Source organism: Malaclemys terrapin, chromosome 7 (genome assembly GCF_027887155.1).
Source record: "Malaclemys terrapin pileata isolate rMalTer1 chromosome 7, rMalTer1.hap1, whole genome shotgun sequence".
Taxonomy (NCBI): Eukaryota; Metazoa; Chordata; order Testudines; family Emydidae; genus Malaclemys; species Malaclemys terrapin.
In genome coordinates, this window is record NC_071511.1 from 35,925,230 (window position 1) to 35,939,502 (window position 14,273).

The 14,273-nt window shown below is 37.4% G+C and overlaps 1 protein-coding gene across 3 annotated transcripts in view; it reads right to left on the reverse strand.

The window, feature by feature from the left end:
• The window catches only part of HDAC11 (histone deacetylase 11), a 71,566-nt gene that overhangs the window by 28,386 nt on the left and 28,907 nt on the right, over positions 1 to 14,273 (reverse strand). For all 3 annotated transcript variants that reach the window (XM_054033912.1, XM_054033913.1, XM_054033914.1), the window contains exons 6-7: positions 10,975 to 11,091; positions 2,134 to 2,176 (exon numbers count right to left, since the gene is read on the reverse strand). In XM_054033912.1, the coding sequence (XP_053889887.1) occupies positions 2,134 to 2,176; positions 10,975 to 11,091 (160 nt within the window). The remainder of the gene's footprint in view (positions 1 to 2,133; positions 2,177 to 10,974; positions 11,092 to 14,273) is intronic.

Sequence of the window (14,273 nt, forward strand, 5' to 3'; positions counted from 1 at the left end):
ACATTGACAAAACAGAACAATGAAGTCCTGCAGTTGAGTTAAATGCAATATGGTCTCTATTTATTTGGGATGCTGAAGGGAAACCGCATTGCGGCAAGTTATGGAAATAAAAGAACTCTGAATCATGCTACAGTCAGAACGAATCTCTCAACAATTCTAATCTAGCATCATTTAGTGGGTATTAAATGTCAATGATTTTTTAAGTTGGAACACCGAATCTCTATATAGGAATCTCTATATGTGAGTAGAAGGAATTTTCCTACAGCCCAGTAAGATTCCTCCAAAAAACCTGTGTTCTCCAAATGAGAAATGAGGAAAGAAATATTAATGTAAAGTGAAAACTCTGAATTTATTCCTCAAGAGATTTAAGTTTTAAATGTTTTTCCACTTCATTTTTGCCTTCTTCTGAAGCCTTCTGTACTGGCTACTGCTGTAGGCAGGATGCCAAACTAGACTGTGTCAGTGATCTCTATGTTCCTCTAAAATTTAGCAGATACTGTACATTAGTTTTCCAAGAAGGGTATAGTGAAATTGCTCACTTGGTTTTTCAGAAGTGCCATATTGTATTGTTGTTATTAGTTTGGCAAGTATGGATACAAACTGTGTCCACAATGATTATCTTTCAATATAAGATGAGGAACAGAACACTGGAAGCAAATAACATTTTCTTATTCAGAGTGTTTGTGCCCATAATTAAGATCCCCAACTTTCCCATCAAATATTTCATCTGAGTAAGTTTCAAACAATTTTATTATCTCACAAAAAGTACTGTATCTTTTAAACCTTACTTTTTTAGGGAAAATGAATATATAATTTAAGTAATTAACAACAAATGATTTGTAAAACTTCATTTAAAATTTTATTATCTGACATATCTTTTTAAACTCATAATCATCCTTGTCTGCAAACTGGGATGAAATTTACCTATGTGTAGAGGGCAGGCACACCTTTTGCCTAGATTGCCTATGCATGACTTAAGTCCCTATCTATCTATCTTAGGTATTTATATGTCCCCCATTACTGTAGTATCTGAATGTCTTACAGCCTTCGATAAGGTTATCTCGTCACAAAACCCCTGTGCAGTAGGAAAATGCTATTATTTCCATTTACAGAGGGGAAACTGAAGCACAGAGAAAGTGCGTGCCCAAGGTTTCACACAATGTCATCAGTGGACCAAGGTCTTCTATGACCACAGTCAGTACTAATACCACTGGACCATCCTTCCTCTCCAGAATAGTGACTTAAGAGGTGCACAGGGCACGTGTTGACCTTGGAGTGAATTTCACACTAGGTGTTTGTTTAATAAGCAACTGTAAAACTTCCATGGTGCACTTAACACAGGATAATGATGACAGTGAACTATATAAAACCAAATTCAAGGTAATTAGAGATTTGATTATTACATGGCATTTGAAAAATTATTCTGGTAATAAATATGGATGCTCTTCCGGTTTTGAATTTTGTTATGATTTCAGTTGATAACCACATATAAATAAAACATACTATATTTCATTGTATATTGCCATTGAGACGGTATTTGATGTTACGTGTCTGATTTTTTAAAATATGATTTAATGAAAATTTAAAAACCTATTGCAGTAAATCATGTCATTTTTCTTCCAAATTCCACTTTGTCTTCCATAATTTCCAACATGTTCATTCCAAGAGCTTCTGTTGCTTCAGTCATGGTATCACAGAGTTGAAAAATGAGGTTTTATCATGTAAATATTAAGATTTTTCAATACCATACTGATATTGTCTACCTTTATTTAGTTAATAACAAAATAATTAGGATTTATCCCCACAAATTAGCATTCCGCTGTTTGTTCTCTTTTCTTAGAAGAATCTGATTGTTTTGTTTTGTCACAAAACAGCAATATGGATTATAGTAGACTAGGAAACTAAAATTCTCTTCTGTAAAATTAATTTTCTTCTCAAATTTGTCTCTAAAAGTTATTTTTCTCTTCTCTAAAATTCTAAACTTAAGATAACCTCTCTAAAATTAACTTTGGACATTTACATTTGAGGTAGATATGGCTGTTATAAAACAGGGTACAGGTCACGTTGAGAGGAAATAAATTATTTTTAAAGTAGTTGGTAAAACTTCATTTGGTTAATTACATTTGTACTTACCCACATTGATTGCCCAGCCTCTGTCAATGGCAAGCTTTCCTGCCTTTAAGAAAAATTTAAGAATTTCAGGAATGTGTAAACTATGGTGTTTAGGTTTTTATCCTGTAAACCCCTCCCGCCCCCCTTAGACATTTCTATGGTTCCCACATAGTCTCTACAGATGTTCATTAAAGTCAGTGGAAGCTTTACCAAGTTTTACCAGGGCAAGGCATGCTGGAAGAAACCCTTTAACATGATGTCTATATTTCCTTCTCTTGAGATTGTGCATCTAAAATTAACTGAACGCGGACCCCTAGTAGCCAAACTGAAAAGTGCAGAAAATATGAAAAAATTGTTCAAATGGGTTAAACTTCCAAACATAACAGTAGGAGTAAGAATAAATAGTGTTCAATCCTATTTGTATCATTCCAGTTTATATAACAATCGTCCCAACAACACATTTAGAAGCTCTAAATAACTGCAAACATATTGATACACTTAAGGTTTCCAGTGAGAAAACATGCAATATGCAAAGTGTCGTGGGATTTTTACAAAGTAACATTTATAATGTTGAACATCATCAATCCTTTTCCTCAGATACCTGGAAATGGTGACCACTGCTCTTTGGCGTACCCAAATGACATTCAAAGAAGGGAAAGAATCAACAAAGAAAGGGCTCACTAAATTGGAATTAGGAAAACTTGAACTTTGAAAAGAAAAATGTGAAATATTATTAGTAAAGAGCAGGCAGCCTTAAAGGAGCATTTCTGCTTTTGAAGGCAGACATTATTTTCTTTCACTACTCTGAGGAGTGATAAATTATAGGTACTTCAAGTGTCAAATATTTTTAAAGGGCATATTACAATTTCTAATAAAATAAAATGATTTCCCAAAAATGATGGAATGAAAATTGCATTTGGAAGGGGAACTGGAAAGCTTCAAAGTGAGAAACAAGGAGCTCTTCCATCAGTAAGATTGGTCTTTGGATACCTCCAGAAGATTACTTAATATTTAAGAAACCAGTGGGGGGGTGGGGGGCTATTTTACTACCCAAACTCTGCCAATTTATCCAGATTAGATCTTGAGGAGGAATTATTAAATGGCAGGACCCACAAGTCACAGTGCTTCTCCACTACCTCCTCATTCAGTGTACTTCCCAGGTATTTATCATGGAAAGAAAGAAAAAAAAAAAAGTCCCTACAAAGTCAAAAACCATCACAGACTGCAAAAGGGACTAATGAAGTAGTAGTAACCCTGATGATAACACTAGCGACAGCACTGGCAGCAACAGAAGGCACATATTTTCTATTTTTGAATTCTTAAGAGCACATGGACAGTTTAGGCCTTTATTTATTGCTCGATTAATTAAGTTTATGCAGGCAAACACTATGCTTTTTAGAAGTGGAATGATATTTCTATGATGAGAGCCAAAGAAGGCTCGGAACATAGTGTAATGGAAATCATGACCAAAAAATGGCCATTATTGTTATTTATTATTTGTATTACAGTAATAGTAAGAGCCCCATTGCGCTAGGCATTATACACAACAGTCCCAGCCCCAAGAGCTTACAAAGTGAGCAAAGCTCTTCTAGATAGCCATATTTATGAATACCGAATAGACCGTTTTTGAAATGACATCAGCACTGGTCTCATCATGAAGAACTGTCTATAGCGATTCACATCACAGAGCAGAGATCAGTGCAAGGCTTCCAGGTAGTGCGGCAGGACTAGCCAGAGGCGGTGAAAGAGAGCCACTATAGCACTCAGAGGAAACCCACTACTAGAAAAATAAAAAGAGTTTTAAGCAGCATGGCGAGGGCCCTTTCACACTCATGGGCGAAGGGAATTATTTTTTCTTTCCCTGTAACACAACTGCTTAAAAACTACAGGCCAAATGCTATCCTCAACTATCCCAATGCCTTCCCATTGAAATCAACAAGGTTGCATGGATGTACCTGAGGCAGAATTTCACCCTATTTGTCACTGACCAATTTGCAGGTAAGTATATTCAAGTTGCTTGTTTTAGATTTGAATGGGATCTAATAAAGAGGAAACTAAAGTCCACATACAGTTAAGTCTTCACCTCTCACACGTTGGTCTACATTTGCCTTTTCCACTTTGGGCACTGGCAATAAATACTGGCAATAAATACTGAAGAAGTTACACTTGTTTCTACCTCAGCTACTTTTATCCATATTAATAAAAGGACACATCTCAAAATTTGGACATCACTTTCCCTCTGCACTCCTTGTTAAGCAATCTTTTATGAATAATGTAAGTAAGGATAATATTCCAGATAGTATGCCTACTTTTTCCACTTTTCAAGGCAGCTTTGGGCCATCCAACTGCATTAGAAACTGTTACCAATACATTCAAGCGCCTTCATTTCCACCATCCCTTTTCCCCTAACTTATCCTTCTTTGCTCTTTAAGAAAACACAGTGAAAGTCAGGATATAATTAAAGTGTAATGGAAAAAAGGAAATAGAAGTTGAAGACCAGAGAGGAGAAGGAAAGTTACTGGGAGAACACAGTCAAAAAAGGGCAAGGTATTTTTTGATGTTAAAAAGAAAGGCAGACCCCATACCCAATGATATCAAAACTAGGGCTGTTGATTAATCGCAGTTAACTCATGCCCCTTCACGCTTCGGCCACCATTCCAGAGGACCTGCTTCCATGCTGATGATGCTCATTAAAAAAATAATGGATTAATTAAATTTGTGACTGAACTCCTTGGGAGAGAATTGTATGTCTCCTTTTCTGTTTTACCTGCATTCTGACATATATTTCATGTTATAGCAGTCTCGGATGATGACCCAGCACATGTTAATTTTAAGAACACTTTCACAGCAGATTTGACAAAACGCAAAGAAGGTACCAATGTGAGATTTCTACAAATAGCTACAGCACTCAACCCAAGGTTTAAGAATCTGAAGTGCTTTCCAAAATCTGATCGTTATTGAGCAGAACCCATCATCAGCATGGACACATGTCCTCTGTAATGGTGGCTGAAGCATGAGAATCTTTAGCGCATCTGGCACGTAAATATTTTGCGATACCGGCTACAACAGTGCCATGCGAACGCCTGTTCTCGCTTTCAGCTGACATTCTAAACAAGAAACGGCAGCTTTATCTCCTGCAAACTGTAACTAAACTTGTTTGCCTGAACGACTGGCTGAAGTAAGGCTCTAAAATTTTACATGGTTTTATTTTTTTTGTACATAATTCTACATTTGTAAGTTTAACTTTCATGATAAAGAGATTGCACTACAGTACTTGTATTAGGTGAATTGAAAAATACTATTTCTTTTTGTTTTTTACAGTGCAAATAAATATGAAGTGAGCACTGTACACTGTGTATTCTGTGCTACAATTGAAATCAATATATTTGAAAATGAGAAAACATCCAAAAATATTTAAATAAATGGTATTCTATTATTGTTTAGCAGCACGATTAATCGCAATTAATTTTTTTAATTGCTTGACAGCCCTAATCAGGACCCAACAACTTATAGCAGTACACAAATGTGGAGAGTACCACTGGCCCCAGCACTGCCTAGCTGACTTGGTAGTAGAAGCTGTCCATCCTATTCCACAACCCATGGCAGAAAGAAGAGGGAAATGGGACCTTTATTTTCAGGATGGGTGTAATCTCCACAGGAGAACCATGACCTCTTCTGCCACTTTTGCACCTTAGATTTTACATAAATTTCTAACATTCTCCTTTGCTAAATTTCCCAGTTTGCTATACTTGATTTCATGATCTGCTATTGTTATTTAATTCTCATCTTCACCACCACGTTAGCAATGCTTCTGTCAAATGTATGTGTACGTATATAGATACCTATTTGAAACTGGTCAGAGTATTTTGTGTCATTCTGAAGATGTAAGACACATCAGAAAGGATAAGCAATTATGTTGTTAAACTAGAAGTCTTGAAAAATCATCAAACAGTTTTTGCAACACCATTTGAGCATGATTATGTAGAGAACAGATTCAAACTTTACAAAATGCTTTAGATGTTTAATATCAATGACCAGTAAGTAAATGAATCTTTCACAAAGAGAATTAATTAAGATGCCATTTTGTGCTTAAAATTAATTAAATCATATTGTCAAAAGTGATTTCTGAATGCTCACAGCAGACAATCATACACGTTAGATTGTTGTCTGAGCCCACCCACCAGCTATCCATTCTACTTCTTTTCTGAATACCTCTAGATGACTGATTCCAACAACTTGCAGGAAACTGGAGATTCTCGACAAACAAAGATGACATCTCATTTGTGGAATTAGGGAAAGTAATTTGTACAGTTTACAGCACCAGTGAGCAGAAATTTTAACAAGGGAAGGCAATTTATTTTGTACATGTTTATAGAGTGCTTGGAAATATAGAGTTATATAAGTGCCAAATAGTATTATAAATAGTCCCTACACTGGACATAAAATGTTGAGCATTAACCTGGGAAGAAAAACATTTGAACATTTTGTGAATAAATGCTAAACAATACTGAAAGTAAGAATTCAAATACTATTTAATTTTATCTTATTAAATAAGCATGAGTAGAAAATTATAGCTGTTTCCCCACAATCATCTATAATTCATCTCAATAATAGGGGAGTTATAATGTCGCTAGTTCTGCCTTACTGTGATGGAATTTTTACAGAAAGGATACAGGCAATCTGCCCTAAAAATTAAAAACAGGAATAATTCTGATTATAATATTATTTGCATTGCAGTTGAATCTAGGGGCCACAACCCAAGATCAGAGCCCCGTTGTGCATGGCACTCTTACAAACATAACGAGATACTGTCTCTGCCCTGAAGACTTTACGAATCCGTGGCCCCAATCCTGCAATAATTTACGCACATGCTTAACTTTAAGTACATCAGCAGTCTTGTTGACCTCAACATACATAAAGTTAAAGCATGTGTGTACGTTTTGGCAGGATTGGGAGTAAATTGGGAAGACAAAGAAAGGATGGGAGTAGAAACAGAGACACAGAGCGCAAAGACGACTTGCCCAAACAGACAGCAGGTCAGTGGCAGAGCAGAGAAGAAAGCACAGGTCTCCTGACTCCCAGTGCAGTGCCCTCGGTAATACTGCTTACATTTTTTTTAAACTTAAATTGACTTAAAAAAAAGTTAAGTGTAAGGGAGTTTAAAGCTATAACAGTGTTTAAAAGAGAACTGGATAAATTCATGGAGGTTAAGTCCATTAATGGCTATTAGCCAGGATGGGTAAGGAATGGTGTCCCTAGCCTTTGTTTGTCAGAGGGTGGAGATGGATGGCAGGAGAGAGATCACTTGATCATTACCTGTTAGGTTCACTCCCTTTGGGGCACCTGGCATTGGCCAATGTCGGTAGACAGGATACTGGGCTAGATGGACCTTTGGTCTGACCCAGTACGGCCGTTCTTATGTTTAAAGTCTACCTTGACTCGACAGGGAAAGCATTCTGACTTCAATGCGAGAACTACTGGATGAGGCTGAATGGATCAAAAGATAGGTAATGTGGATATAGAGTTTCCCATCTCTAGGCCACTGGGTCAAAGCCAGCCCAGGTTAGAAACCAAAAAGGTAAGTACCTATCTTGAGGCTGTTTATCATTAGAATATGTAATTCTATCATTTTCTGAAGTTCTTTCAGTTATAGTTACTGCATTTGCAATGCAGACTAAAAATACATGGTGCCCTGTGCAGCCTGAACACTATGTTGTTATCGAATTCTAAGAATACTACATATTTTTCCCTCTGGCAAACGCTAATTTGAAGTATTTTTTCAACAGTAATTAATTAATAATACATTCACAATTAAATATTAATGACAAACTCCTCTGGGAACCTAACCAGGTTCATTAACATCAAAAACAGCTTTCCCCATGACAGCTGTGGTAATTTCTTCTTGAGTATCTATTAATGACTCAGACAACATTTCTTCAGAGCTATGGGCCAAATTTTGCACTAGGTTACATGTGCATAGGTCCCACTCACTTTCATGGGCACTATGTACATGCCTTTCAAGGATGTAAAGCAGGGGTGGGCAAACTTTTTGGCCTGAGGGCCACACCTGGGTATGGAAATTGTATGGCAGGCTATGAATGCTCACGAAATTAGGGGTTGGGGTGCAGGAGGGCTCCGGCCAGGCAGTTCCTGGCCCATGGGAGCTGCGGAGGCAGCTCTTGGGGCGGGGACAGCGTGCGGAGCCCCCTGGCTGCCCCTTCATGTAGGAACCGGAGGAGGGACATGCCGCTGCTTCCAGGAGCCATGCAGAGTGGGGCATGACCTCGACCCTGCTCCCCAGCTGCCACACCGGAGCAGGGCAAGCCCCAGACACTGCTTCCCGGCTGGAGCTCGAAGGCTGGATTAAAATGTCTGAAGGGCCATATGTGGCCCCTGAGCCATAGTTTGCCCAACCCTGGTGTAAAGGGAGAATTTGGCCTTGTGTGCTATATTACTTCAAAAAGTCCAGTCTAAAGACACTACACTGTAGAAAACCAAGCAAGTCCTTTCCACAGCGCTAGTAGTTATGTGCCTTCGCACCAGGAATGCTTCTTGCCATACAAGAATATGTTGCTATTCTTAAAACATGCATAAATCTGAACAACAAACACTTAATATAGTTTACTGCAAGCCCACTGATTGCTGTAAGCCTTGACCGACAATACTGCCACATAAATGAAAACACATGGGACAAGATATTTTACTCCAGGAATTTTAAATTATAGCAGACACACCATTTTTATAGTGCAGTTTCCTTTCTTATGGTACTATCAACCCTTCTTTTGGGTACACAGCATTTTCCAAAGCTAGCAATGATGTACACAACATATAAAATAGATGTTTTTAACAGTATATTTTAATTAATTTTAAGTTTTTAATTTTATTTACTTTTTGAACAAAGTGTGAAATTCATTTCCTATTTTGGGTGCTTTAAATGATACCCTCTTACCGCCTGTAGCAGGGGAGAATCTTGACTGGACAGTGGGGAATGAGAGAAGCCCAAAATGTATGCCTGGCAGGAAGAGAAGCTCTGCCACCCCCCAATGGCAGTTCTCTGCTTAGCTGTTGACTTGGCAAAAGGATATGGAGGCTGATTGGCTGCTGGGTGCCTCCCCTCCCCCCCATTTAAACTACACTAGGATTTTCAAAAGCCTCTACTCTCTGGTTAGTTGTCCCGCCCTCTGTCCCCTTAGTTGTAAATTAGGAGTTGTGCTGCTTATGATGCTACGGGTCAGACTGATTGCCTGTTTTTATGGATCAGAAAGGGCCGGCTTCTAGTGGTAAACAAGACCCAGGATTGCACACTTGGACCATGCGCTCATTGGGGGGGAGGGGTTGAGGGGGAAGGAGGACCTTGGTATCTAGGCAGACTGAGGTTCCCCCCCACCCAGCCTTGTGGCCTCTGTTACTCTACCCCTCCTTAAGCCGTTATATGTTATTTGCATCTTCAATGAATCTTTGATGTTATTCATCAAGGGAAGAATTTGGAAAAAATGCATCTTGCTTTTAATGTACAGTCTGATTGCTATGAAGTGCCTATTATCCCACTGATAGACAATTAACATAGATAACCTCTCAGTTTTGTGAAAATACTGCTGCTGCTTTACAATTCCCCTATAGCTTCGCAGCCTCCTCCACCTTTCATATCAGCTAGTAAGTTGCAATAGATCTTTTATTCTGATTTCTAGTGCTGAAAGAAAAAAAAGAAGTACACTGCTGAACCTCAAGACAATGCACTTCAATAGCTAACCTTAACATAATTCAGGAACAGTAATGTGGGATTCTGTACCATTCCATGGATCTTCATTGTAACAGCTAGGTTGGGGAGGGCAGGGGAGGCCAAAAATGCAGTAGATGCAGTGAAAATCTATTTGCCATCACATCAACTGTAAATTTAGATAAGATCATTTATTTTCAACTTATAAACTCGCTGCTACAGGTCTGTTCCTGTGAAAAGAGATATGGAATACCACTATGGTCTTGAAGCACTGCGGTTTGCTTTCTGAAATGTGCTTCTACTCTGACAAATATCATAGAAGGGTTTGATGGTTGTTGCCTCTCTGATTTCAGTATCAAAATGTGTTCAGTTTTGAATGAAAAAAATGGTTTTTCCCAACTACTAGACCTGCAAACTCAGCCTTAGCTCAGAGTCTCAAGTGGGTTCTTTCCATCTGGCATATCACCGTCTGTAATAAAGGTTCTGTAGGACAAATTAAGCCCTCAGTGACACCTGTGTACTCCACTGCCTGCAGTGAGGAAGAACAGATGTAACTAATTGGAACTTGGAAAACAATTCTGTTATGATTAAACAGAATACAGCTCACTCCATTTTATCTGTGCCCCTGCTATAGTGTGAACAGCAATAAAAAGCAGTAAAATCTTATTTTAAATCAATAAAATGAGCAGATCTGAATTTCTGAATACACAAAATGAACAGTAAGAAGCTGTCATTTCCTTACTAGTTATATTTCAGACAAGAAACTCATTTTAAGCAGCACATCCTTTTTCTTATGGTACCAGAAAAAAAGAATTGTAAGAGCAGATGACATCCTGAGTAGGGTCAAAAATCTCCCCCTTCTTAGCGGTTGTTTCTCTTTTCATGCCCTCTCATCTTGATACAGCTGCTAGGTATTGCAATGTCATGCTGGATTTAGCCACTGTCTCTAGGACAGATCATTAACCCCCCGCCTGCCCTGAGCCAGTGTAGGATTAGTAAACCTATCCAATCACAGATCCATTGGTATATAAGCACAGATGGCTCTAAATTATAAAATCTATGACAAAAGGGCAATAGTTAAATTTTAAAAATGTAGTTCATTAATTCAAATTGATGAAAGACAGTAGAAAAAAGCAATAACTTACCATTATTGTTCCTCCTGTTTGGGTTCTTAGAGGCTTCAGCACCTTTCTCTGAACAAGGAAATTGGGAAGAAAGAGAACTGGTGGAATTTCTGTAATTGTAGCCACTACAAATGACCACTACAGAAAAAAATAAAGAATAATTACGAATTAGTTTCTGAATAATTTACCTTATCTCCAAACTACTACTGTAATATTCTGTCACACAATTACTATCTACTGAACAAAAGCACATGGCTTTAACATACAGCATTTTCTCCCTACAAAAATAACAATGTCTATAATAGCAATCATTAATATTGGCCTCTGAACAGCTTCCTTTCTTTTAAGAGACCAGGACGTCTCAAACTGCAATTTATGAGAAACATTATGTTTCAGAAGTCAGATTTTGGATTCTTATGTCAAAGTCTGACAAAATTATTATTTTTTCAGTGATGTACAAATTTTAAATAGGCTAATAATGTTACAAAAACAACAGTGAAAATTCTTTAATGGTATTAATAGTTAGCTGTGCTTACTACATTGCTCAACCCTAAGGATCAAAAGAATACATCAAATAGATTTTAACTAAGAAGTGTAACACTTATTAATGAACATTTTGTATATCTTAGCTTAAACAATGCATAATAATTTGATTATTTTCATGCAAGATCAGGTCAAATTTATTTTGCATATTAAACACTCCTGGAATATGTTTCAAGGCAAATGTTGTATTAAATAAGCAAGTAATCAAGAGAATGATTTGAAGAATTACTTCCAAAATACGTGATCTATTCTAGTGAAGAACTTGCTGATATTACTTCTAAGAATCCATACTAACAGTGTTAGGAGCTATACCATGTCTAAATATATTTCAAAACCTAAATCACAGCTAAGAATATATAACATCTGCATTTCAAGTTATTACTCAATATTTCATAAAGATATTCAGGTCAATAAACTGGAAACCTTTGCACAAGGATTTTGAGTGGATCCCACTCCCTGCAGTATAATGAAATTTAAAGAGATTCTGTACACCTCTGTGATTCTCTTATTTCACCAGTTGTGCGATTGCAACTGGTGGGTGAATTTTAACAAAAGAATAAAACCTATATGCTTATTTAGTCTCCTTGGGTATTCAAATTATGACCACTTATGGCCAAAACAGTTTAAAGGAAGACCGTAAGTATCATTTATTGGAGCAACTATGCATTAAGGTGTTTAAAACATAAAAAGTATATACATTGAGCATTGCTTACTTTGACAGCAGTTCACTTAAGAGTTTGTTATACTTTTATATTGAAAGAGATTTCAAAGACAACATACGGCTTATACCATATCGGAAACTGTTAAAGTTTCACAATAACAGCTGTCCATCATTAATACAATTACCTTCACTATCATCTTTTAATGTGGCAAGACTTTCTAAAATCTATTTAAAAGCTGTTGTAACTTCTGGTTAGTACTATAAATATAAAGAGCCAATTTCACCCTTAGTGCATCTTAAAATTTCACCCCAGTGCTGAATTTGGCCTAGTATAAAATCTGGTATCAAGCACTACAGACAGCTGGAAAATATAAGAACATTTCACAAAAAAATTATGTTGATGTTTTCTGGCCAGCTCTATAAACACACTGTAACCCATGTGTAATAATACAATTTGTAATCTCCTCCACAATGTAATTTGGCCAAAGTAAAGTATAGCCTTACTATACCACCCCTTTCATTTGCACAGTGCCAGGCTAAGGAGAAAAGCATGAAACAAACCACAGCTACAATACTGCAAACATCTATTTACATGAACATTTAAAAAGGAAAAGGGAAAAATGGGGTCAGAAAAAGAAGAAATGGGGCACCGAAAAGTGTCAAATCAATTTATTATATAACAACAACAAATTTGGAATCATGATGCAATCATTCCAGCTTGGTATTCTTATGATTACACAGATGACTCAAAGCTTTGCATTCACAGATAAGGGCAGTTATAGAATGCTTTCAGATAATTAAAGCCCAAGAACTCTCAATGTTGGTATATGCTATATATGTTCATTTTATTCTAATTAACAGAATACTTGACTAGATATTTAGCGTAAGATAAACATAAATCATGAGAAAAGTTTTCAGTCCTGAAAGATACAGCTAAAACTGTGGAAAATATACATTTTATTGAAAGATAACAACAGTCAGGACATTAATGTCCTTGATCATATTTTGACACAGTTCTGCTCAGATGTTTTTTTTGTTGCTTCCAAAATTGATTATCCTACCCTTCCCCCACTCCTCCTTCTCAGTTATTAGCTGTGTGCATTAGAAACTGAAGAAAAGAATATACACCTCTACCCTGATATAACGCGACTCAATATAACACGAATTCTGATATAACGCAGTAAAGCAGTGCTCCGGGGGAGGGGGGGGGGGGTTGCGCACTCTGGGGAATCAAAGCAAGTTTAATATAACGCAGTTTCACCTATAACGCGGTAAGATTTTTTGGCTCCCGAGGACAGCGTTATACCGGAGTAGAGGCGTACCACTTAATAATTGTGTTTTATAGTACATGTTCATCATATTGAATGACTTTATCAGGTTAATAACCCTAAATATGAAACAATAAAACACATATAAATGGGAATGTCACCGACCCAACCATCTGCCCACCAGGTTTTGACCTGCCATGGCACCTGTGGGTCATCCCTGAACTGGTTGCAAATAAGACAGGGTAATTGTGTGGCCAATCTTTTGAAATGGGGTTTTTCTAATGACCTGCGATGTAGATGCGATCAACTTCAGACTATGTCATAGCCTTACAAGCATCCTCTGACTTACTTTGATGGCAGATTCTTCACCTGTTTTGGATGACTTATCCACAAAATCCTATTCGTAAAGCCAAAAATGGCATTTTTACCAAACATATTTTCATTTGTTTAGGATTAAATGGTTTTCGCGTATGTTGACAGGATTTATCATTATGAGGCGAAGATATCTGTATGGGCTGGGCTAAACCCCCCCACTAATCTTGGGCATGTGGAATGCTTGCCTTCGTGAATGAGGATACCTGTACCAGCAACTTCGGCAGAACTGAAGCTTGCATTAATAAAAGGGGGAAAGGGGGTTTCTAGACCAATACATAATTAAAAAGCTGACTTTCTGGATGCATGCCAAAGCAATGTCAGCTTCCTGAGTCTGCACACAGTTCCAGTACCTCTGCTGATATAGCTGTTCCCTATATCTTTCATACCTACTAGGTACATTTAATTCTCTAGTAGGTGTCAATGAAGTGTTTGAAGCACTGTGTATTGGTTCAATGTATGCCATGCACTACAGA